The 25,301-nt window shown below is 39.5% G+C and overlaps 1 protein-coding gene across 6 annotated transcripts; it reads right to left on the reverse strand.

Moving 5' to 3' along the window:
* Positions 1–2,037: 2,037 nt before the first annotated feature.
* On the reverse strand, positions 2,038–25,132 carry CSNK1D (casein kinase 1 delta). 6 transcript variants are annotated; one of them, XM_023938924.2, is made up of 10 exons: positions 23,838–25,132; positions 18,482–18,592; positions 17,503–17,651; positions 16,795–17,023; positions 16,252–16,422; positions 14,610–14,758; positions 13,878–14,049; positions 13,430–13,569; positions 6,773–6,839; positions 2,796–4,927 (listed from the first exon to the last, which is right to left on the reverse strand). In XM_023938924.2, the coding sequence occupies exons 1-9, from the start codon at positions 23,911–23,913 to the stop codon at positions 6,807–6,809; spliced, it is 1,230 nt and encodes a 409-aa protein (XP_023794692.1). In that variant the 5' UTR covers positions 23,914–25,132; the 3' UTR covers positions 2,796–4,927; positions 6,773–6,806. The 6 variants fall into 6 exon arrangements, with proteins under 6 accessions (XP_023794691.1, XP_023794692.1, XP_086713073.1 ...); XM_023938923.2 differs by lacking the exons at positions 2,796–4,927; positions 6,773–6,839 and adding an exon at positions 2,038–2,683; XM_086856947.1 differs by lacking the exon at positions 16,252–16,422.
* Between the last annotated feature and the right edge of the window lie 169 nt (positions 25,133–25,301).

The raw sequence follows: 25,301 nt of genomic DNA on the forward strand, positions 1-25,301 counted from the left end.
CGGGCTCGACCTGAGTCGCACAGCTGTTCCCTGCTGCTGGACCTGTTGAAGGAAGTATTCTTCTACTTGTGGAAGAGTAAACAACCTTGGCAACAGCAGAGGCACTCTGTCTGAGAACCAACAGCTTTGGAATGGATTGTTTTAGCAGCTTTCTCAGTGCTTCTGAGATAGAGCTCATCTTTGTGCCAGTAGGAAAAAGGTCTGTCTACTAAAGGGCATTAAAATGCTTATGCTCTTAAAAGCATTTTGCTAGTGACACAGTCTGCGATATCAGCAGTTCTGTATTTGTCTGAGAATGGACGGCAAATTAGAGATGGAGTATAAAGATACTTACCTCTAGTTAGACACTGTTAGTTCCTTGACTGATCTCTGTATTTGCTTTGTCACGTCAGCAACATTTCAGCTGGCAGCCTTCCTCACTACTCCCAGATAAATACTTCAGAGCATTAAGAAAGGATAGCTCTTGCTCTTCTGACTTTTCATTTACTACTCCTTCAACAGTTTAAAACCTTTCACAATAGAACTCTGAACTCAATTAAGAAGTATATCCAGATTTTAGTATTTAAAACTCTTGAACAGCAAAAGACTGAGTCTTGCTGAAAAATGTGCTTTGAGATTCACTGTTGACGTGTCAGACAAAACACATTTTTTTGGCTGTAAGAGCAGAAGAACATTTGCTGTTTGGGGTCTTCTAAGAAAAAGATCTATGCGTGACTTCAAATTATCCTGGTTTACCCTTTCCTTAAGGATTAAGGGAAATACCAGAAACTGTGGCCTGCCTTTCTGCCTGTAATGCTTGCAGGTCTGAACCAAGCTGAGGACTAGAACCAAGCAAAATTTTTTTCTTGTTATGCTCAGGACTATGCATTTTCTTCCTAGTGCATGATGTACCAAATTAATTCTTGTTTTGTTCCACATCCACCCCAAGCATCCTCGATTGGTCACAGCAAAGACACTTTAGACTAGGGCTTAATAATTCAGGATGATCTGCACCATTTGTCCCTTTTTCCACTTTTCCACATTCTTCTTTGTCCATGAGGCATACACATAAATATATATATATACACACACACCTACACACACACACACACACACACACCTCAGACCTAGATCTTTAGCATTTTGGATCAAGAATTGTCCAAAATAACATTTTTATGCATATTTTTGTAGGTTCTGTATGTACAGTTCTCTCATTTTCTACAACCCCTCTGCCTGCACCATTCAATGGTTTTGACAGAAGAACTGAACCATACTAGTCCTAGTAATATTAAGCAAGAAAAAAACCCACCCAGTGTCTAAGAAGTTGTAAAGTGTTGATACTGTGCAAATATCTGCTGAGAAAATCAGTATGGTTTTGCTGTGAAACACGTTCTTACTGAAGACCAGGCCTCTGAGCACTCTCCTCATACAAAAGTATTGAACAATGCACATAGCCTATACAATTCAGGTTCATACAGTCACTTAAATCTAAGACATATACATGTAAAATCAGTAATTGTCACTTGAATGAATCAGAGGGAAATGTACTGTTCTTAATAACAAAGTACTGTGTTTCACAGTAAACCCTTTTTATTATTAACCTATATCACCCAGTGAATTTTAGAAGCTACTGCAGGATTAAGTTCATGATGGATTACACTGTCTCACGATCTCAAAGCTTAAATTTTGATTTCTGACCAGATGGCTCAGCACCATTAAAAAACCAGCACTGTTTGCTTTTACTTGGTATTTTGTACACATGCAGTGCAGCTTTTGTAAAGCAAAAGTTAAAGAACAAAATAAATGTATTTTCATTTAGCTATTTTAAAAGAGAAACTAAATATTCTTGAAATCAACACATATGCTGCTCTAGCTATATTCAAGGGTCTGGGACATGAGGAAACAAAGACAAACAGTTGTGCTTATGGTTTTTTTTTCACACTGGAAATGATGAGTTCATCAACATACCTTCCTCCAAGGGAATATTTTCACGAAGTTAACATGGAATATATGGACTCAAATGCTTTCTCTTAATATCTCTCTCTTAAAGGATCCTCCTTAAATCTCTCAGAGGTTTTATTTTCACTTTTTTTCAAGTACCTGTACCACAAAAAACTCAAAGACTCTGTAAGCATTCAAGGTCATGTAAAACAGCAGCACAGGTGGTATTTTCCATATAAAAGCATTTACACAGTTCAAAATGAAAACCATGATAAGAAATTAAAATATCCTTCCAACTTTTAAAGGCCTGCTAATAAGAAAACACAGGGGGTTCCTGAAAGTGTGTCTACCATCAGATTATAATAGACTTTTGAGAATCACATAGCAAAAGCCACAGTTTTATTATACAGGGCACAGTGAGTAGAGCTCACTATTTTTCTTGCTTTTATCCTAGCTCCCATAACTGATCCAATCTCAATTCCCTTACTATACTTCCTGGTCAATACCATGTGTTACTTGATAAGCAAACACATTTGTACAAAATGAAAAACTTCTGGAAAAAAAAGAAGTATCCAAACAAAACCATTTACCTTTAAACTGACAAAAAGACATGCTTTCTGTGAGCAAAGCAACTACCATTTTCTTTTTCTTCCTGTATACCCCAGGATCATAACTACCAAAATCCTTCACTGAAAGTTTTGGTACCAAGACAGTATCCTCAAATGTTTTCAACTGACAATATTCTTTGTAGGCAGAGAAACCCCTTGAAAAAAGAAAAAAGAAGAAAAAAAAGAAGAAAGAAAAAAGAAAAAAGTTGCATCAGGTATAGGGTAAGGTATTCATTGCAAGTCAGTAAGTTACACCGAAGAAGAACAGAAGTTATTATGAATGTATTTACACAACTGTTAAAGTACACAAATACATTGGTAGTACAAATGAAGTGCTTTGAGATACTGGTTTATACACAGGTTTATACAGACAGTCTAACTATTTTCTGCATGATGAAATATAACTATTATGAGGACAAAAACTGCCCACAAGTGAGTACAATTCTAGAAGTCTGCAGTCAACTTTTAAGTATAGTACAGCAATCTAATGATCTAGATACATAGGAAATAAAAAGGCTGCTTTTGAAGTCCCTCAAACATTACACTATTAACCACAGATATTTACAAGGAAAGCACAGTGAAGTGTAAAACTGATCAAATGGCACATGCCCAAAATACCAAAGTTTATAGTAACTGAGGAAATAATTCTCTTACGCAAACTTATCAATCGATCGAGTTCTCAAGCTTTTCCACTGTACTCTCTTCAAACACACACTTCCCCAGTCTGATTGAGAGTACACACAAGCAAATAGCTAATGTTATGAAAACATCCAAAGAAGAATGGTAATACTTAGTACGTGGACTTTTGAGAGGGGCAAAAAAGAAGAACCAAAAAATAAAAACTACTCTCCATAAAAATCTGAAGACCAATATACCTTTAAAACTTATCTCTAGGCAGGAAGAATTTCTCAAAATACCCAACTGTTCAAACAAAATCTCTGTACATACTTTAATTTCCAGCATAGAACTTCCCATAATTTTAGTCATAATAGTTCTGGTACTGTTCCAAGTACTGTAAGGACAGAACACGTACTTTTATGAGACCATTTACAGTAACAGACAATATGAGGAATTTCCCAGATTCTATAACCAACACCTGCAACAATCTAAGCATGTTGAGTCATTCATGCCTAGATAATGACTCTGGGCATACTCAGGTTGAATATACTTAAGAATACAATATGCATCTGAACTGTAAAAATTCAAGGATTTTATGGCAAGAATAGGTTACTATGTTTGGGGGGTTTTTTTGGTTTTTTTTTTTGGTTTAAGAATTCCTTTTTTGAGTCTTGGCATGTAACAGAAGGCCTAAATCAATATATTTATTTATTTATAAACATGTGGATACTGATGGAAACATGCAAATTCACTGAAGACTCAGCAGCAATGTCTGTTTTGCACTTGTAATAGCCTCCAAGCTAACCAACATCAGAAAAGAGGAAACCAAATTTTCCCAGTAAAAACAGTTTTTCAAAGTATTCATTCACCCAAACTAAACAGAGAGACAGAACAAGCTTTCTAATTCTAAATCTCTCAAATGCCAGTCTTTCACTTTGTCCTTCATATTCTTTACAAAAAAAGAAATCCATCATTACAATCTCTACCATACTTAAGACTCTCCTGCAGGGTATTAAGTTCTCCTCTTCCATGAATCACAATCGAGTATTAAAAATTCCTTTGCGTTACACAGAAAGTTAAATGTCCAGTGCGAATGAAGACAGCAAACAGTGAAATAAACTTCTAACAATTCAAAAAATTTCATGAGCAAACCGACTCAGAATGGGACTATATATGAAAGTAAACAATTTTTAAATAACACCAGATGGTTTTGATTCATTTACATGTTCCCTGGCAGACTAATCTTTTAAACAAGAAATTTCAAGTCATTGTTTTCAGTTCAGGTTTGTTTATATTCTACATTTTTAAATCAGACAAAAGCAAGAATTCTTTACAGGGAAGTAAGCCAATAATTTTAGCAAAATGATACAAAAAACTTTCTTAAACCAAGTAAAAGATTTATAGTTACAGTAGAATAATAAAAAGGGAGTAAAGTCTGCCGCCTGTGGAGGAAAAACTGAAATGGCCATCCAGTAACAGGCGGTGAACTCTGTAAACCATCTTTCTTTTCCAGCCCTGTTACCACAGGGTTCTCTTAAGGTCACTGGGTTTCTGGCAAAAGCGTCCTGTTTATGGCAGCTGCTGGAGTCTCTGCATGTTCCTCCAAGCGCCTTTTAGGTCACATGGAGAACTCCAATTTCCGCTCTAATTTAGGGTATTTTTGCTAGTAAAGCCATTGGTAACAAAGGAGATCAGCCATGCATTATCTGCCCTCCATGGCAAAATAATTTTCATCGGTGCACAGCAGACTGGAGAACACTGGTAGTAACCCGAGCAGGAATCTACCAAAGCCAAAAAACAAGACAACATCAGCACATATCCTTCCAGTTGAAATACAAGTGTTTTGCAATGTACGTTTGAACTATTAATTGCCAAAATTTAAGTGTGTGAATTAAAATTCCAGTGAGCAATACAATGCTTCACACCCACCTGCAGCTACACAAAGCTCCCTATTATTTTCCTCTTTTATTAAAAGTTAACATTGAAAATTCACCTTTCCAGCCAGAGGGAATTTTTTGAAGAAAATTAGACAGAGCATAAACACGTGCAGCAGAAAGAACCAACCAGATGAAAACACTATGAATGCACAGTAATAGACTCAATGGATAATTCATTTAAAAAAAAATATCAAGAAGGTAAAAAATAAATTCATTATTTTAAATAGCTTTTCACTTTCAATGGGACATTATGTTAAAAGATGCTTCTTGTATTTCTATAGCTTCATCTACTGAAGTAAGGTATTATTTCAGTATCACTTTCACCATGAAAGTGAAAAACAACCATAGATCTCTGCAACTTAAGAAGCGAGAAACATCTAAGCAGCTGGACCAGTATTTCTTTCAGTTGTGAACAGCTACAAATACTAAGGCACACAGTTACAGGCTGACCAACGCAGGCGCAACCCAGACCAGAATCCGCACATCTCCTGCACACAGGGTTTTTGATGCAAAGCTTTAGGTTTGCTGTTTTGCAATTTTTTAATTATGTCTTTTTTTAATTTTTTAAAATTTTTTTTACTAAGGTCTGATAACTGGTCTTTAAAGAGTTAAGCTGCCTTTTACAGTTGGATCTTTCTAATGTTATCAACTGTTCACAAAGCAGCTTGTACAGAGTCAGCCAAGCACACAAAGCAGAAGAAGAAAACACAAGAGAAACAGCAGGATTCTTCACCAACTAGAGATACAGGATTAATGCAAGCTTAGGCTTTATAGAGAAAGTGAGACAGCAGACCAGAATTATACAACAGAATTTATTAAGGAACAGAAAAATCTCACAGCTTTTTCTTTTAATAAGTAGCAAATCAAAGAAGCTCTTGAAATACTTAAGAAAAGCATCCCTCAGCCATTAAGGTTCAGATTCCAACTGAAAGCTGTTATTTCTCATATGACACCTGTTATTGCCAAAAGCAGAACAGACTGAAAAGCCAAAAGCTGCATACAGAAAGGTAGAAACTTCTACAGCACTGAACAGTGTAAAAGACTTCATAATACCCAAATTCAAGTCTGTGTACCTCTGAGATACTCATGGTCAACTATGCTTGTTAGTATGTGACCTTTTTTTAAATATAGATCTGAACAGATCTGATTATTTTTAAAATGAGAACTCATAAGGCATGGAGAAGAATATAAAACAGTGAAAAATGGACACAGCTGTAGTAGAACATTCCATTCACAACAAGACAAGACAGGGCCTCACTTGAGCAATACTGTCAATTGAGTCTTCATACAAGTATTTTGCTTTTATGATTCTGGAGCAGATCTAGTTTTAATGGATGACATACTGCTGCATCAGCATCCTTGGAATGGAAAGACGTGATTCTCACATAGCTAAAATTTAGACACGGTTATTTCACTCCATTGTTGATACTCAAACAATTTTAGGGACCTTTTAAGTCACTATTATTGTCAATTCTGCTTAAGAGTCCAAGTGGAATAGCAGCAATAACTCAGCTTTTGGAAAGACATTAACTTTTAAGCTAGAGAAAAATCAATGCTTCATCAAGCATCTGACCAGAAGGCACAGATACAACTAGGAGATCACATGAGTAGAAGGAGCGAAGTCAGATGTTTCCACAGAGTTTTTCCCCACCCCATACAAAGTTTTGGTGTCTAATGAGAAGCACTCACCCAGTGCTGCCTTCCAACGAAAGGAGACGAGCAGCTACTTGCCATGGTGTTCGAAAGGAATGCTATTCTGAGGTAGGGGAAAAGACAGCAATTTGTAACGGTTCCACTGCCCCAATATATATAAAGATGTCTTAACAAAAATCCAACCTGAACTTGCAGTAGCAACTTTATCTTTTGAGAAGCTCTGATTTCAGACTTCCATAAGACATTTCCATCATATTAAGAGACACGTAAAAGAAACAAAGCATTACTCCTCAAAGGAAGCTGACAGACTCAGAAGAACAACGCAGAGTCTGATGCCTATTAAGATGGATACGTGGAGAAAGATTTGCAGATGCGGAAATGGAAAATGCAGAAGCACTGGAAGTGTGGCACAACACTTAAGTTATTCAATGCCAGCGTTGGCTACAGTCTTCTAAAAACTTCTGTCAAAGAGACGTAATCAAGTATTTCTTAGTGCAGCATTTCAATCTTTCCTTCCAACTCCAGAGAGAATACCTCTGTATTACCAATAGGAATTTGCCACAGCTTTGACAATTGGGTACTGAATATGTTACATTCAAGAAAAAAATATTAAACAAATTACTGTGTAACCACGAGCAGTCAGACTGAACTTCTGTTGAAAGAAATGAAGACTACTCACCCATAACTAGACTCTTGAGATGATCACTGCTTTCAGGATGCAGTCTGTGCACGTGGACCGACAGAACCAATACAAGGTAGTTTTCACTAGAACGCTCATTACCTTACTTACTACCTCCTTTACTACGCCTCTTAATGTTTTAAAAAAACTACGTGTAAAGGAGACTTAGGGAGCAATTCACTTAGAGAGTTTAAGAGCAGAAGGATCTTTTAACAGCTCCTATGATTTTCTGTCCAACACAGATCACACTCCTTCACTGCACACAGACCTCTGATTTAGGGTTGGTTTAGACTTCAACACACCACTTAGAAATGAACTGAGTATTGATGCAAAGGCAGAGAGAAGAGATGATCTACTTATTTTAGAAGTTGTTTCAGTAGGTAACCACCTTTACTTAGAGCTCTATTTTGCCTTTCTTTACTTATGAGTGTTTTTAATTTTAAGCAATAGGTTCTTCACATGTTTTCTCCTTAAACATTAATTCCTGTTAAAATGATTGTCTCAAACACTACACCAACTCACTCAAGACATTCTCTTAGCTTTCAGACAAACTGAAAGAAGTAGATTTGAAACTCTTACGCTGTACAATCTATTCTCCCAGTCCATCCCACTAATGATGCAAAATAACATCTACACTTCTGTTCATTACTGTATCATACATAGATTCAAGGAGGAAATTGCGCTCTTTCATTACAAAACCTCACTAACCTCTCCAACAGTACACCTGCCTCCTCAGTCATTACTTACCACAGATACAGTTCCCTCATACCAGAAAAAGGCCTCCACTCCTTCATCCTAACCAGATTTTGGAGTACTGCAGGAACACACATTTGAATAGACTGCACTCAACCTCTCAGCTCCCACTGATGTTTATCTGTGAACAACTTGCAGGCTTTTTTGCTGTTGTATCCACTTCATATAATCCAGAAAAGTACTGAATGACATGCGCCATAGAATTCACATAATTTCATTAGAAACATGTAAATTTCACAGATACGGCAGTTGTTACTCCAGTAAATGCTTGTTTCTTAGTGTTGGAAACTGCATGTCTTTTTAATGATAATGACTTAGGCACTATGTGGACACTATCTTGGATGTGGAGAATAAATGACACCTATTTTGCTATGCTTACCAATTACCATTTTTCTACGAGCATTACATTTCTCTGAGAACGCCTGGTTTTCCTAAGAGAACTTTGGTTGCTAGTACTTGCATTCACAGCCTTAGTTTTTCAGTTTCAGTCTGACCTCATCAGAATTCAGTTTGCAAAAGATAAACACATGGAGTAGTCATCTTTAAGAACTGTGCTTAGAGGCAAGTAGCTTTCCTTGTTTGAGTAACCCCTGTGCATTTCACTGTCCAGAATTTTACAAGCAGCAACCTTTACTCTAGATGAATAAAGGTGGAGATTACAGATGCACCACTGCCTTATCAAACCAAGGCATAAAGTAAATGAAATAAAAAACCAAACTTACCAAGTTATAAACAAGAACTCTAACAAATGTAGTAGTTAACAGACGTGCATGGCAAACACTAAAACTTGTTTTCTACCAGAAGCATGGCTTAAGAACTTCCTGAGAAAGGATCTGTGGTAGTACATTTACTTAAGACTTACTAAGGAAACTAGCACACTTGGAATGGACATGGACAAATAGCTGCTATTATTTATGGTTCTCTTGATAAAAGTGACACAGGTTACTCTATTCTTACGTCTCTTCAAACAAAATTCTCTTTAATGACTTCACCACGTAACTTGAACACTTTAGGTTTTCCTAAGAACAAGGTATAAAGATAATTGGAAACTCATGGCTGTAACTGTTAACCTGGCTAACATCTAAGGATAAATTCTGATTACGGAAGAGCTACTTTAGTATTATGAAGACTGTAAAGAGCACAAGCTATCAACATTTGCAACTTGCACCATCTTGCCTGGTGGAGAGTGAGAGAGAACTGGGTAAATGAAGAGTGAATTTTCTCTAACAGGCTCAAGTGGAAGCATTATAAACTGAAGTCTGAATAAAGCGCTTCAGCCACACCACCCAAGTTGCAGAAGGTGAAGGCAGGGTTTGGGAAAAATAAAGAACCATCCACTGCGGAAGACTGGGTTTGGGACTGTTTAAAGAACCTGAAAGTGCACGAGTCTGTGGGACCTGATGACATATATTCATGAGTTCTGAGGGAATGGGCTGAGTAAATGGCTACACCATTATCCATCATATTTGAGACGCCATGGCAGTCCACTGTAGGTCCCTCTGACTGGAAAAGGGGAAACCACAACCTCTAGTTTTATAGAGGGAAATACGACACAGGGAACTATAGGCCAGTCTCACCTCAGTGCCTGGCAAAATCACGTAACACATCCTCTTATCCGTTAAGGCACGTGGAGAATAAGGTGATTGGTGTCAGACAACAAAGCTTCACTAAAGGTAAATTGTGCCTGACAAATTTGGTGACCATCTACAGAGGGGCTAAGCAGCGGTGGACGAGGGAAGTGCCACAGATGTCACCCACCTGGACTTGTGCAAAGTACTGGACACTGTTTCACATGATATCCTTGTCTCTAAACTGGAGAGACGCAGATTTGACACATGGACCACTCGGTGGATAAGGAATTGGCCGCATAGCTGCACTCAAAGAATTGTGGTCAGTGAGTCAATGTCCAAGTAGAAAGCAGTGATGAGTGGTGCTTGTTCCTCAGTATCGATGCTGTTCAACATCTTTGTCAGCAACATGGACAGTGGAAACGAGCGTATCCCCAGTAAATTTGCTAACAACAACAAGCTGTGTGGTGTAGTCAACATGCTGGAGGGAAAGGGACCTGAACAGGCCTGAGAAGTGTGTCTCTGAGAGCCTCACGTAGTTCAACAAGGTCAAGTGCAAGGTCCAGCCTGTGGGTCAGGTCAACTTCAAGCCCAAGTAAAGTCTAGGTGAAGAATGGATCAAAACTAGCTCTGGGGAGAAAGACTTGGGGGTGTTCATGGATTAGAAGCTCAACATGACTCAGCAATGTGCACCTGCAGCCCATAAAGCCAACTGTGTCCTGAAGTACGTCAAAAGAAAAGTGACCAGCAACTCAAGAGAGGGGATTCTTACCCTCTATTCTGCTCTTTTGAGACACCACCTAGACTACTATGTCCAGGTCTGGGGCCCCCAACATGAGAACAACACTGACAGTGTTAGAATGAGTCCAGAGGAGAGCCACTAAGTTGAAGCTGGAGCACCTCTCCTACAAAAACAGGCTGAGAGAGTTGGGGCTGTTCAACCTGGAGAAGATAAGACTTTGGGGTGAACTGAGAGTAGCCTTGCAGTACCTAAAGGGGGCTTACAAGAAGGCTGAAGAGCAGCTGTTCACATGGCCCCTCTTAAAAAGTCCATATAGTGACAAGACAAGGGTGGAATGGCCTTAACCTGGAGGAGGGTAGATTTGTTTATTAGGAAGAAATTCTTTACTCTAAGGGCAGTGAGGCATTAGAACAGGTTGCCCAGAGAGGTCGTGGACTCTCCATCCCCGGAGATGTTCAAGGCCAGGCTGAATGGGGTTCTGAGTAACCTGGCCTACTGGAAAGTTCTCTGCCCACAGCAGGGAGGTCAGAATGAGGTGATCTTTAAGGTCCCTTCCAATCCAACCCATTCCCCTTGCAAATCTCTCTTGCCTTCCAATTTCAACAGGCCCACGGGAACCTGTTCAAACTATACTACAGTCACACATTGTTATTCGGTCACCGTGAGTAAATACCAGCACCGGTGCGCTGTCCTAAGAACTAAATGAACACAGCAGCCAATGAATTATTAGTTCTAACAAACTCAAGAGAAGATCCCAATTAGGCCACTGTTGAGACTGGAAAGAAGTCAACCAAGCGATCCTATATCTGAAGCAGAAAGTGCTCAGAGTGCTGAAAAGAGCAGGTAGGGAACAGAATGTACCGTTGGCCCGTATCGCAAATTATACCTCTGGATGTTTAAAGACCACTCAGAAAACCACTCACACACCCTCACAGTATTCACATTTTACAAGCTAGGCAGAACCAAAATGTACCTACAAGCCCAGCTGTATTACTCGCATCTTAAAATGTTTACAATAGTGTCACCTGCACACTGGGTAACATGTCATGAACACAGCAAAAACATTAATGATGTACTTTCACCCAAAACAATCAAGTGGCATCACTGCATTTCTGTCTGTTACTGCTATTACTTATTTATCTGACTGTTAACAAAGCTTCTGAGATTTGCTCAGAATGCCGAAGACCTGGCATATACACATTTTGAAGAAGCTATCTTTACATAAAGTAAATGTTCAGGGAGAAGTCTGCATCACAGCCTCACAGAATATCCAAGGCCAAAAAGGAGCCCTGGAAATCATGTAGCCCAATCCCACTACCCAAAACACAGTCAACTAGAGTAGGCCACTCAGGACAATGTCCAATTGGGCTCAAAGTAATTTGGAAAAGGGAGACTCTACAACCCCTTTGGGCAACCCGTTACAAGTCCTTGCCCACATTCATAGTAAAATTTTATTTGTATGTCTAAATTGAACGTCCCGTATGTCAATTTGTGCCCACTCTCTGTTGTCCGTTAACTGGATATTGCTGCGAACAGTCCAGTTGCACCTTCTTTACATTCTTCTAACAGGTATTTATGCAAATTTACAAGATCCATAACTATGCATAATTCTACCCTTTTTGTTTTCATACTACTTAAAAATATTTCAACATGAACATTTCTGGTGGCAAGAATAGCAGCTCAGTGAACAATTTAAGATGGCGAGACTTGTACCAGAAAACCTCGCCTATCTCCTATTCTTGCCTAGTCATTTCTGGCCCTGAACTGTTCATCCCTTGTGCAAGCAGAAGTATATGTGCAGCTACATGGTGAAACAACTCATTCAATGAACACCCCCCCCCCCCCCCCCCCCGGCAAAATCCTACTTTGCTTTTATCACAATGGAATTGTTTCCCCAACCCAGTTACTCTCAGTCTTCATTATAGATATCCACCTGGCCCCCATCTAAAACACTGTTCTTTCTAGCAGTAAGATTTTATAGGTAAGAATATGTACTATCCGAAAGTAATTAACTCTGCCAATTAAATGATGAAGCCAAAAGGAACCGAGTTATTTCTATCAACGCGCTCTGTCAACGAGGAATGAGTCCCTGGCAAAATTATTCAGTTAAGAACTCCTGCACAGCAGTGAGGCAAGATGGAAAAATCCCTAGGTCACTGCCACAGTCCCCTAACACACTGCTTCCCTAGAAATGATGCAGAATGTCATCAGATTGGCTGATTTCCATTTTATAAGACTGAAAATAAACTGTACAAAGCCAAGCCACACACTGTTTGGGACAAGACTGTCAGTGTGGTAAGGAAGGAATGTTTCAGCTATAGCATATAGTTAGAAACATATTTAAAATTGTCAGTCTTAAGAAGAAAGATTCCTAAAATTTCTTTGCTAAGTCACTGTGAGCAGTAAGGACAATTTCAGTGATGACTACAAATCATTATCATTTATCCTTCTGCCATTTTCCTCAAATGAGCCTTCTGCAATGTATCCATCATCCATGTATGTGGCCTCTTATTGGCCCTGAATTAAGAGCACTTCACTACAACATTTCTTCACTACTGGACCTTCCATTCGTCACCAAATGCTTCTTGCCTCTTCTGCACCAATATTCTCTGCTCTGTTGATTTGGAAACACGATTCACTACTGTCTCTTACTCTGCTTCTTCACTGGTAAGAGATATAAAGAACTGAATGAGTCAAGGAGCTAAATCCTATAATAGTAGGTTTAAATGCTGCACCTCTAGTATTTTGCATCCTCTCATTGCTGTCAAGGAAAAAATAAAAATTTCTTCACACCCACATCATTCAGGCTAAATGTAAAGCATTTCCATTAATGAACATAATCTGCAAGAACAGTGTGAAATCACATCAATTACCTGGTAAGTTCTTTTGGCAAATTAACTTTATCAAATCACCCTTATTTTTTTCAATACACAGATTTATTTTTTTTTTACCTGCGAAGTTGACATGCGAGAGGTATCTTGTCGGCCTGTTAAATCAGACGAGGAGATATTGACTGGGGCACCACGATGTAATCTCATACTCACTTTCCTTTCTCGTTCCATACCGGACACTGGCCGAGGAGAGGTGTTGGCTGTGAGAAAAACTGCATTAGATTCTCATAATGAGAAATGCCATTTTAACACAATCTCTAGAAAAACTATACTCTTGCCGTTTGCACATAAAAATTCCACAAGACCAAATGAGGAATCAAGGCCTTTGCTTGACATTTCATAGAAATACAAGTACCAATTGCCAGGCAATAAGTGTATGCAATTACCTTCAATCTACTAAGAAGCAAGAGGAAAAAAAACCAAACCAAAAGGCCAAACACTGCCCAGAGACAAATTGTCAATTAGAGTAGTCTAGAAGATGCACTTTTCCAGGTACTGGCTTACTTACCAGCATGTGAAGTTGGGGTAAGGGGAGTAGGAGGAGCTACATCTTGCGTTCCTCTTAGCCTGCCAGAAGCAGTGGAGGGTAATCCACGTACAGTTGGATTTCGTGTATGTCTTAATCTTTCCTCTCGTTCTCGCCTTTCACGTTCAGCATCTTCAGCCGCTCTGCTTGCACCCTACGGGTCAAGACTAGTGAACAACTTGGGGGATTACTGAGCTTACTTTATACATTTGAAAATAAAGAACTGCACAATGTGTGAACTGAAGTTTGAGAGGGCATCAACTGCTTTGGTAAAATTTCTTGAGAACTGCCATAAGTTTTGTTCATACAGCTGCTGGGATAGTCTTCATAATGCTAATGGACACACATACTGCTACGGTAGCTGGACACTTCCTCAAATGCTGCAAATGACCACTATTTAAAGATGAAGCTGGGAGAAAGTAATAATTCCACAACCTAGCCTGGTGACTGCCCTAAAAGATCTAAGAAGCCTTCCACATTAAAAGCCTTGTAACTGCAATTTAGTTGTCATCCAAACCTTACGGCATGGATCCCGTATCTTCTGCCTTTCCTCATTTCCTTATCTTTTTGTCTATACAGTAGAGTTGCCAGGAGGAAAAATGGAAGACAATCTTACAGTATCAGTTAAGGTATTCAAAATTGACAACGTAGTAAAAAAACCCAACCAAAACAATTAAAAATTCAAAGTTTTAGAAAGCCATGTGAACTACTCACAAATTTCAACATGTTCCAGTCAAATACATAGTCATAGGAGAATCCTTGCCGATGAAAGAGGTTTCTGAATAATTGCCTTAGATAGGAATAGTCTGGCTTGTCATCAAAACGCAAAGAACGGCAGAAATTCAAGTATGTGGCAAATTCAGCTGTAATTAAAAGAAAACCTGTTTTTTAGCTTCAGCTTTGCATTGGCTTTTTGTAATTCTGTGTCAAAAAAACCCACACCACCCCAAACCTGAAAAGCAGGGAATCTTCTTAACATAAGAAAAAGAATAATGATCTAATACTAGAAATCCACCAAAGGGAACACTATCATGCAAACCCTGAAAAATAAACTATTTTTCTGTAACGGAACAGTAAAAAATCTCATCTGTCAACACCAGAGAGGACCCAATAGTACAGTTCTTCAACCAACAGTTGGTGGGGGAGAAAAGGTTTAAAACCTTGCTTGGAATATACTGAACGTAATTTATTGTGGGACATGGAAGAACATTTCTTTGTTAAGACACAGAGAGATTCATGTCTGCTACATCACAAAACACAAACATTTAATCTCCCAGGTAAGTCATGCGCATTTTTAATTTACAATAGTCTGAACACTTGTTTTTAAGTGGCAAGCAAAATATTAGTTACAAAGCAAAAAAAGGAATTCTGTATAGAATTCAGTGCACCAGAGAAAACAGCATGATCAAAGTACCAGCTTTTGCCTTTAGATCTTCCCAAATGAAGGTATTAATTTATATTAAGAAAGAAATTCTAACAAATGGCACAAGAGAGCCTGATTTGTCTTTCCTACTTGTAAACCACAGAGAAACCACGTAGCTCATGAATGTAAAGGAACATGCATGATGCAACATTTGAAACACATCAAAAATGATGAATTTTCATACAACCCAAACAAAAACTATAGTTCTTGTCACTGTAACTGGTTGTCGAAGCCAAGAGGGTGGAAAGAAGAGACAGAACTCTTTGTGAAATGAAAATATTCTCTGATCACAGCTACTGTTACTGAATTTTAAAACAATTTTAAGTATCATTTACAAGACTCCAAAATGCCTTATTATTGTTTTTGTGTAAATAACAAACTGAGAAACAGAACTGCTTTGAGGCATGATGTTAGGATAAAGCAGGGTTTCTTATGCCTCTCACAAATTCTAACCCATCAGCTGGCCAAACTGGATGAACCTGGGATGATAATTCCCAAGTGAAACAACTGCAGCAGGGGAGACATGCATCTCACTATGCAATCCAATTCATCCAAGAAACAGTACCCACACAGATAGAGAAAGAGGCAGTTTGTTAAAATGCTATTTGTCTGTTACAAATTATCCAACCAGCAGGTGCATAAAATGTACAGCACAATTCAGATGTACCATGCCATCCTTCCTCGTGAGGACACTTCAATAGCTGAGACATGGGATCACTAGAAATGCTCTACAAACACAACCGACCTCAGACTTCAGCATAGTATTTTTACCATACATGTGGTAAAGTCATGGGGGGTAAGGAGGGGGAAGAGGAGAGAGAGAGAGAGAAAGGGAGAGACGGTGAAAAATAGTGGTAGAATTTAACACAAAGAAAGGAGATGTACCACTAAACCATGAACACATGTGCCTAGCATCACAGAAGAATAACTTACAAGGATATCCTTTACACAAAACCTCAATGGGTGTAGACATTTTCTTTTCACTGATACGTTCGTATTTCTGCCTCTTTGTTGCTGCTTTCAGTCCCTGCCAGGGGAGGGAGCCCAGGTTAAAATACATCAGTACATAGCCCAAGGACTCCAAGTCATCTCTGCGAGATTGCTCTACAACAGCATAAAAAAGTGAACTCATTAGGTTTCATTTTCTACTGGAAAAACAAAAGTCTGTGCAACAAGACTGTTATAAAAACCCTTACAAAAACAAGAGACAGCTGAGAGTTACTATGACCATGATAAACTTGTTCAGTACAAGAAAAGCCTATTATCCTTGCAGTTACTAAAAAGTGTGCTAATTCCTGAGCATTACAAACTGACTGAATCCCACCTAACCAAGATATGCACGGCCATGCACGCTGCACTCTTAGTGTCCAAAATAGGGACTGTCTCCTATGCCTCCACAAAAGTAACATCTACTTGCACTAAAATTACATGCATTGACACTTTTCAAGTTTCTATTTATTGCTTGCCCCGGCTCACCAATTCCGAGATGAGTGTTGATAGATGCGTAACGGGCAGTTCCCGTTAAGTTTTTATTTTCACGATATGGAATATGTTGATGAGTTCGAGCATCTCGATACTTCTTTGCTAGTCCAAAGTCTATTATGTAGACAAGATTGCCTTTCTTCCCCAGGCCCATTAAGAAGTTATCTGGCTTCACGTCTCGGTGGATGAAGTTCTTAGAGTGAATATATTCAATTCGACTAATCTAAATACAGAATCGCAAAAAAAAAATCATTGTTGAGAGACTAAGCACACATCTTTTTCTGACAAAAACACTAGCAATTCTGTCTTAATAACAAAAGAGGCAACCCCCCTTTTTATTGTAAAATATAAGGGCATTAAAGAGAACGTAATTTAGAAGACAATGGACAAACCTCCTTTCCAGCTCTTTGCCCGTGTCTATTTTAGATTTGTTTCCAAAAACTGTCTTGGGGAAATTTCTTAGTCTTTGAGCAGTGCAACACCTGGCTTGCAAACAGTGCAAGTCCAGTTTTTAAAGAAGAATTGTTAATCGCTTTTGACAGGATAGTTTGGAGTAACAGAAACAGAACTAATTTTGAGTCTTTTCTCTATTAATATAGCCTATTCAGCTCTAAATTTTAGAAATGACATGTATATGATCTATCAAAAAAATTCCAATATCCCAACATACTGCGCTATGAAGATAACAAAGCCATTTCCTACCATTTGGTCAGCAAGTAAAAGGACTGTCTTGAGACTAAATTTCCTTGAACAAAAATTGAAGAGATCTTCAAGACTCGGTCCCAACAACTCCATCACCATAACGTTGTAGTCCCCTTCAGCTCCACACCACTTAATTGTGGGAATACCCACTAGGAAAAAAAACCCACATTTATTCAGTGTAACAATTTGATTTACGTAATTCGTACACACAAATCTTCAAGGCTCTTCAGATGATTTCTGAGGGTCATTACTGTGAATGTTTCCATTTACAGTGAAACTTAATATTTTATGCTACCTTCAGACATTCCAAAGTTATATGCTTGATAACTTCCAGAAGAATCACTACAAAATTATAGAAACAGAGGTGTAAAAATGGCCTTTTTTTTCCTTCCCCAGAAACCTTCCAGTCTTTGTACTTACCTTGTAACCTTAAAGTACTGAGCATCTTTGCTGGCTTTGAACCCTGCTGCACTCCTATTCTCCAATACTAATGCCATTTTATCTTTGAATTCTCCCAGCAAGTTTTTAACTCAGAAGACAAAATATTAACATGCACAACAGAAATTAACCTGAATTTTAAAAGTTTAAAATTGTGCTACCATAATAAGCAAGTCAGGTGAAAGGGTCCAAAGCAGTGGTTACCATCTTTCACTGATCCATAAGAATCAGAAATAAATCACTGGTCTGGGACCAAACTTTGTTTCACATTGCACAAGGTCCTCCCATTTTAATATTTCAGGAATCATGAGAAACTTTGGAGGATCTTACCGATTTATCATAAAGCGTGGTAATCATGGATTTGGAACTGCTCCTCTACAACCCCTGTAGAACTGAAATGCTGCTCTTCATCTACCCTGCTACCTTTCCCACCTTCTCCTTATTTGTCAAAAGAGAACCCGAACATTATCTGCCAGATGGCGGATACATCAAAGGTGTAAAACCAGTAAAATCTCTGAAGAAGGAAAGTAAGTTTGCTTGCCTCCACCCTGCATCATTTTGTAGATTTTACTCTCGATGTGGAGCTGAGGATGTTTGGTTTTCACACATTCCAACTTTATTGCAACCTCCTCTCCAGCAGCAATATCAGTTCCTAAAACCAAAAAAATTTAAACATTGGTCAAAATATTTTTAAGATGCATTTCCTTTGCCAAGACCGAAACAAAACAAAATTCAATGATTTCTCAATGGCAAGCAACCATTAAGTTCTTTCAGCCACGATTATCTAAAAATTATTCTGAAACCTTACAGATACTCTCCAAAAGACTAGGATCACAAAAGACAACTATTAGACACTGTAGCAGAAGAAGCCAAAATTGTTGCCATCCCATTAAAAAAAAAAAAAAAATAAAAAATTCCCAAAGCAAAGTAGAGAACTGAAACAAGTGCATCTTCTCAGGGATGTCTTTACACTTCTAGTTTGTGGTAAAAATGCTCAGAATTAATATTTACAAACATATTACATGCCTCACCAATGGAAGAAATGCTAGGAAATCAAATCACCTCCTCTTATGTCTTGGAAATAGAGACTACAATTTCCCTAGATCTCAACTTACTCCGGCTGTACCCTGACACCTCATTTTATTTGGCTGGAGGGCAGATTATCTAAACTAAAGAACCTGCAGTCTACAAAAGCTTTCTTTAAATCTCATTAAATTCTTGTTATAAAAAATGGCTCGCCCGTTCACTTTCAAAGTATGTAGGGAGAAAGTGACATTCTTAAAAAGAAACAGTCAAGAAAGCACACACTTTCACAGCCAAGCAACTTAAGAACTACAGGGAAAAAAAAGGAAATAGCAAAAGGAAACATGACACTTCACAGACATACTGCCAAGCCTCTCTACTTTCTCAGTTTGGCCCTTTTCAGCTTTTCCTCATAGTTCAGGATCCTGTGAAGTGCATCCCCTACTATTTGATCAGATCCCCACTTTCAGAAGCCTAACTTGAAGTTCACTGGTTGTTTTCCTTTGTTGAGAAAACACCAAATTATCTTTTTGTACTCACTTTTACCATGATCAGGATTGCATACACTTTCACACTACCTCACTCTCCCTTAGCTTTTTTCAGAGTTCAAAAACTGTGGTCACTCCCTGTATAAGTAATTTTTAATTACTGCATATTATTTCCCATTTCTCTTATCTGTACCTTTGTCGGTTCCACAATGCCCTTTCTGGGAGTCACACGAAGCAATTAAGACACCTGTGTATAATTACACATTTTTCTGCCTACCTATCTTTTCCCGTATGTTTTTTCTTTGACCATTACAGAGTACTGACCTAAGTTTTGTAGTTGCAAAATCCTATTCCTGCGATTAAGGAGCCACTTCAGTGCTTTATAGGCTTTTATCCTATAAAGTCAGGAAAACTAAGGCTACAAAGACATGCCAACATCCCACACCTCAAAACGGGCATGACTGCTCACTTTGGCAGGAACTGATGCTGCAAGAAATCATCTGAGCTCACACAAGACTATATGCACCTTTTTTTACGTTAATAAAATGTCTTCCCATTTGCATGCACACGCGGGTATCGAAGTGCTGTTGCTGAGGTTCTCTGAGTGGACACCCCAGCAGGTATTTATTAGGCATTTCACGACGCACCTTAAAAATTAACAAAACATACAAAGCTCACTCTAGATACAATACTCACAATACAAGGCCATCAACTGAAAAAAAAGAAATGGAAAAAAAAACCTGTACATGCATCTGTCTCGTACCACTCTTTTTTATCTAGCAGAACAAGTGACAGGATCCTGGATTGTTACTTTGGTCACAGTATAGTCACAGCAACTGGAAGCTCTTCAATATGTAATCCAGTATTTTTCATGTTTCATGAATGAATTATTTTGGTGGACTTTAAATTAATCACAGTGAACATCAAACCAGAGATTTGAAAGCACGTTTGAAAGTAACAGTACAAAGAGGAAGGACTTAATACTGACCTCCTCACCTCAAATGGGAGTCCTGATTTTGAGCCACACAACTCCTGACCATTCTTGATTATCCCTTGCTCTCCCAGGTTCTACGGGAGCCCAAATCAGGGAAGCGTAGACTGAAGACCATATTAACTGATGAGCGATCATCAACAATGGGGTTGTTTTGGGGTTCTGGTTGATCTGGCTGTTTTAAAAAACTTTTCTGATCCAAAACAGACACAAATTTCCACCTCCATATAATGAAAGACATATCTCTCTATAGACAGCTGCAGACTTCTGTGGTTGATTAATGCAAACACTGCGTAGGAAGATCAAGACCTGTATTATCAGGATCAACTTCTGCTCAACGCACTATTAAACCTATTTGACAGACCATGGTCTCAAACTGTTATGTCACTTTTTAAGCATACTTGCTCTTCCCAGGAAGTCTTTACCACCTAAGAAAGCCAAGATCCTTAGCCTAAACTCCACTTCTGTGTAAGCCCTCTCCTTCAAGACAAGAGATTCGGTACTAAAACAATGCGATTAATATTTTTGAGTCCAGCAAAACCAATGAGAGCAACACAAAAATCAAAATGATTTTGCCAAGCAATCCAGCGCTTGTCCCCAAGTGGGGGCTTTTGTCTACACCTTAAACCTGAGACAAAAGTTTCTAAAATTTTACAGCACCCAGTATTTCACCAAAAGCTCAGCTTCCTTTAAGGAACATTTAATAATATTCGAGAAGCAGCAGTCCTATGGAAAGAATCATTAATTAAAAAGTAGTAACAAGCAGTATAATGAGAAGTCACCATTTATAAATGAAAAAGAAAGACTAAGATTGTGAAAACATTTTTTTTTAAAACACAAAATTCTAACTTACTTATAATTGCAAAGTCCTCTTCCCTAAGAAAGGCCTTGGAAATTATTTTAATTAGTTTACAACCTAAAACTCATTCTTAATATATACACAATGCAAAAAACCCTCAAAAACACTGCAGCTATTCTGTCTTCATGACTGTTTCCTACTTGACCTCATAATCTGGGCAACAAAATAAATGCTTTCTCTGATCCACCCACTCCTGTCCACCTTTTCTATTATTTATAATATCCGTTTATCAATTTCTTTCATATCTTCATCTGGAGGGTAACATAGGCAGACTAAATTTTATTTAAGTTGTCCATGCTCATTTATTTACAGTTGTGCCTTACATTTAAAAATCCTGTCCCACAGACCCCCATTGCCAGTTCCAGAAGACAAATTTTGAGGTAAGGAGAGGAGGAAAGGATGTGAAAGAACCATGATCCTAGCAGTGTTGTTGGCTCCTTATTCAAAAGTAGGGAAAAAGGGAAAGGGTGGGAAAATGGAGGAAGTCACTCCCCTCTACTCTGGAATGTCTTCAACACCCTTATAGATGCATTTAATACAAAACCTGAGGACTGGAAGCAGGCAAAAATAGTCAAATCTTCCTTTTCAAAGCATAAAACTGAGCTGGGAATGTACACTGAAATAATCTACCACGTCATTGAGGCCTATCGGAAGGCACATGTACTTAAAAATAAATAGTGACTTCTGAAATAACTTTAGAAATTATTTTAAGATACTTATGTCTAGTGGACAGTCTGAACAACTGAGGAGTAACTGGCATTTTTAGAAAACTGAACACATTTCATTATCACAAAAAACATAGTTTTCAGCATCTGTTCTACCAGATAATGATAGGCAAACCAAATAGGACCCTACAAAAGGCTTTGGTTCTTGAGAGACGGTAATTTCCCCTGGAAAAATAAACCCATGCCACCAGCTGGATCTTCCATTCATGTACTTCCATGCTAGTTACTGGCTCAGGCATGACATTTGCAATGAGCCCTCAAAGTAAATCTGTGATGATTATTTAAAAATAAAAAAAGATATGTAAACCCCATAGGACTTACTGCACAAAATTCAGTATGGCATTAATATATATGCTAGCATACAGGAAACTGTTACTTCCTGTGCAACTTGACTGGTATGAGCTGCGTGCATAGACATAAAAGCGACATGTAAACGTTTATTCTGCTTGAAATCCATACTATAATATAATCTGATTTTTCTGAGCAGTAGTCAAAAGTTAAAATTTTTCAAATCATCTAAAACTTTTCAGATTTTAACTGCTGTCTTAATTGCCCCCCAAAAATCCCAGTTGAGGCTAACAAGGATTTTTGCACAAGCTTTACCACAATCTTCTACAGTCACGTCTTCATTCTTCTACACGTGCATTGCAGATAGGAAGAATCACGTTCTCTGTCTCTAGACAACCACATACCTTCAGCTAAAAATGTGCATTTTTCATCAGACATCATGAGCTGTCCTATAGATAACCAGTATTTAATTATCTGTAGACAAGCAGCTTTAGCTAACAAATTATTTTGGAATGCCAGCTGTGCACTGCAAGATGAAGCCCTGCTGTCTAGAAAAACAACCCCCACCTCTCACACTGCATGCACTGCCAAACATACCACGTAAGCTAGCAAGTGACATTATTTTTATCTTGCAAAAAGATGAATCCTATCCCCTGCAAGTTCCACCTTCCACGCACCCCCCTCTTGATTTGCTTTTTTAAACATTTGCTTTTTTTAACACAATTTTCAAAAGCAGAGTACTTGTGTCTACGGGACAGGACATAACACTCGTATTTCTTTGGGTTTAACCCACTTCACATGGCTTGGGAGTTTGCCGAATATGTAGAGTATTTTAAAAATACCTGCCTTCAAAACACGTTGTACTCAGTACCTGTGCTCGTCATAAGCAACAGCAGTAGGCTATAATATTAGAGACTTATAATAATGGACTGGCAAAGACAATTACAATTGTCGTACATTTTACAGTTGCATAGCGATCACTCTTAGGTGACGGTCAAGCAACAACATTAGCCAAACTACGAGGATTATTTGAAGGATCTAAAGAATTTCTTTTACTGCAACCTAATCGCCTGTAGTTGTGTAATTTTTTTTTAGGCCTCACAGGAGAAAGAAACATCCTTCTGACAACGATTTTTCCTGGTCCAATGCAGCAATACGTAACCCCGGCAAACGTTTTTTTCCCCAAAGGTTTTCCCGAACGTGGTGGGTTGTGAGTTTTTAGGATTTATGTGGTCTGGGGTTTTTTCTTCCTTGTTTTCAAATGAGGCGATTTTTACCTTTACGTCCATTTTACAGACGCGAACGGTGCCCAAGGTCACTAGACGACAAGGAGAAGAGGCAGCCGAGTAAACCAGAATTCCCGATTTCCGCATTATCCAAATTAGGACATGATGTCAACGAAATATTAAATTACTGCTGCTGTGCCCCTAGCCCAGGTACCTGCCCGACCCGGCTAGGCCCTCGATGTTCTCCACAGCGCCACAAAACGGTCAGCTAAATTCCCAGCGAGCCATCCTCCTTACCCAGGTAGATATCCCCGAAGGAGCCGCTCCCGATCTTGCGGCCCAGCCGGTACCGGTTCCCAACCCTCAACTCCATGGCGGCAGCTCGGCTCGTCCGCGACCCGGTTCTGTTGCTCTGCCCGGCCTGCTGGCTCTCGTTCTGATGCCTCACAGTCCTGCGGTTTCGGTTGCCATCGCGGCTTTGGTCTCGCCGGTCGATACTAGCGAGACAGGCAAGACCGCCGCCGCAGCTCCCGAGCAAGATGGACACGGATTCCCGATACGACCGGCCCCTCAGCCCCTTCGGCCCCGAGCCACCATACTGCGTGACCTCACTTCCCTAGCGACGGGGGCGGAGCGCGCTGCCGCATGGACGGGCGCGCGGCGGGCGGGGCTCGGGCGGTCCCAGCCGCCCGGCGCCGCCGCTGGTCTCTCGGCGTTCGGCTCGGGCGGAGTAGAGCGCCGGTTCCTGCCCCATCGGATCCGGCCGTTGCAGCCGCCTGCCGGGCCGCGAATGAGGCTCGCAGTCTTCTGAGTGTGTGTGTGGGCTTTGTCGTCCGCGCGGCCGTCGGTCACCGCAGTGGAGATGAGCTCTGGCAGCGCTGCGTTCCGAGGAGTGCCCAATTAACCATGGGGGGACAGGGACAAAATCTGAGACGTGACCCCTTAAATTTCAGGGGAAAAACCACGTCATTCTTGCCGGGGAGGAGTGCTGGGATCTCCACTGCCTCTCCGGGTGAGGAAGAATTACTCTAAGCGTAGTCCTAAGCAGATCACCGCCGAGCGCGGCAGGGCGTGTATGTGTAACCATGTAGTGTGTGCACACGTGAAGCTGTGTATTTATGAAGCCTCATACATACTGTAAAAGTTGCAAGACATTAACTGAAATGTTCTAGGTGGCTGACAGCCGAGCCACTGGAAGTATAGATTAAGGGATAGGGATGGAGAGGGAGACAAAGATACTTCTGAACTGTCAAATTCTCCCGGCATCTCTGAGTGGGAGCTGCGATGAGTCCTGGACCCACTAGTCCATGTTACCCCTCTTCTACATTCCAGCCCTACCATCCCACTCTTCTCTCGCTGATGTAATTTTTTCTGCTTCCCTGCACCTCTCCCTCTGCCTTAGAGGCAGGGCTTTTAAATAAATAATAAAGAAATTAAAATATGCAAATCTATAATAAAGATATAAATATAGGGAATAGATATATATATATAAATATAGGCATAAATAAGAAATAAATACAAGCAATATAAATCTATCTAGGGAATGAACAATGCATTCCTTCTGCCCCTGCCCTCGGTCTTGGAGTGACAGCAGCACAAACTGTGAGATGTGAGGATGATAAGGGCTCAGAGCAGCACCAGGTGTGAGCTGTGAGAATGATGAGGGCTCAGAGCAGCCCCAGGTGTGAGCTGTGATGATGATGAGGGCTCAGAGCTGTGCCAGGTGTGAGCTGTGATGATAAGGACGGGGTGGGGCCTGCC

This window comes from Cyanistes caeruleus, chromosome 19, assembly GCF_971803275.1.
Source record: "Cyanistes caeruleus chromosome 19, bCyaCae1.hap1.1, whole genome shotgun sequence".
In the NCBI taxonomy this organism is placed as follows: domain Eukaryota; kingdom Metazoa; phylum Chordata; class Aves; order Passeriformes; family Paridae; genus Cyanistes; species Cyanistes caeruleus.

Coding starts and splice junctions, on each gene's coding strand:
- CSNK1D (XM_023938922.2), bottom strand. CDS start 23,913: ATGGAGTTGAGGGTTGGGAACCGGTACCGGCTGGGCCGCAAGATCGGG. Junction 18,593..23,837: donor CTTCGGGGATATCTACCTGG/GTAAGGAGGATG, acceptor TTTTGGTTTTAG/GAACTGATATTGCTGCTGGA. Junction 14,050..14,609: donor ACTGGAACATGTTGAAATTT/GTGAGTAGTTCA, acceptor CTTGACCCGTAG/GGTGCAAGCAGAGCGGCTGA.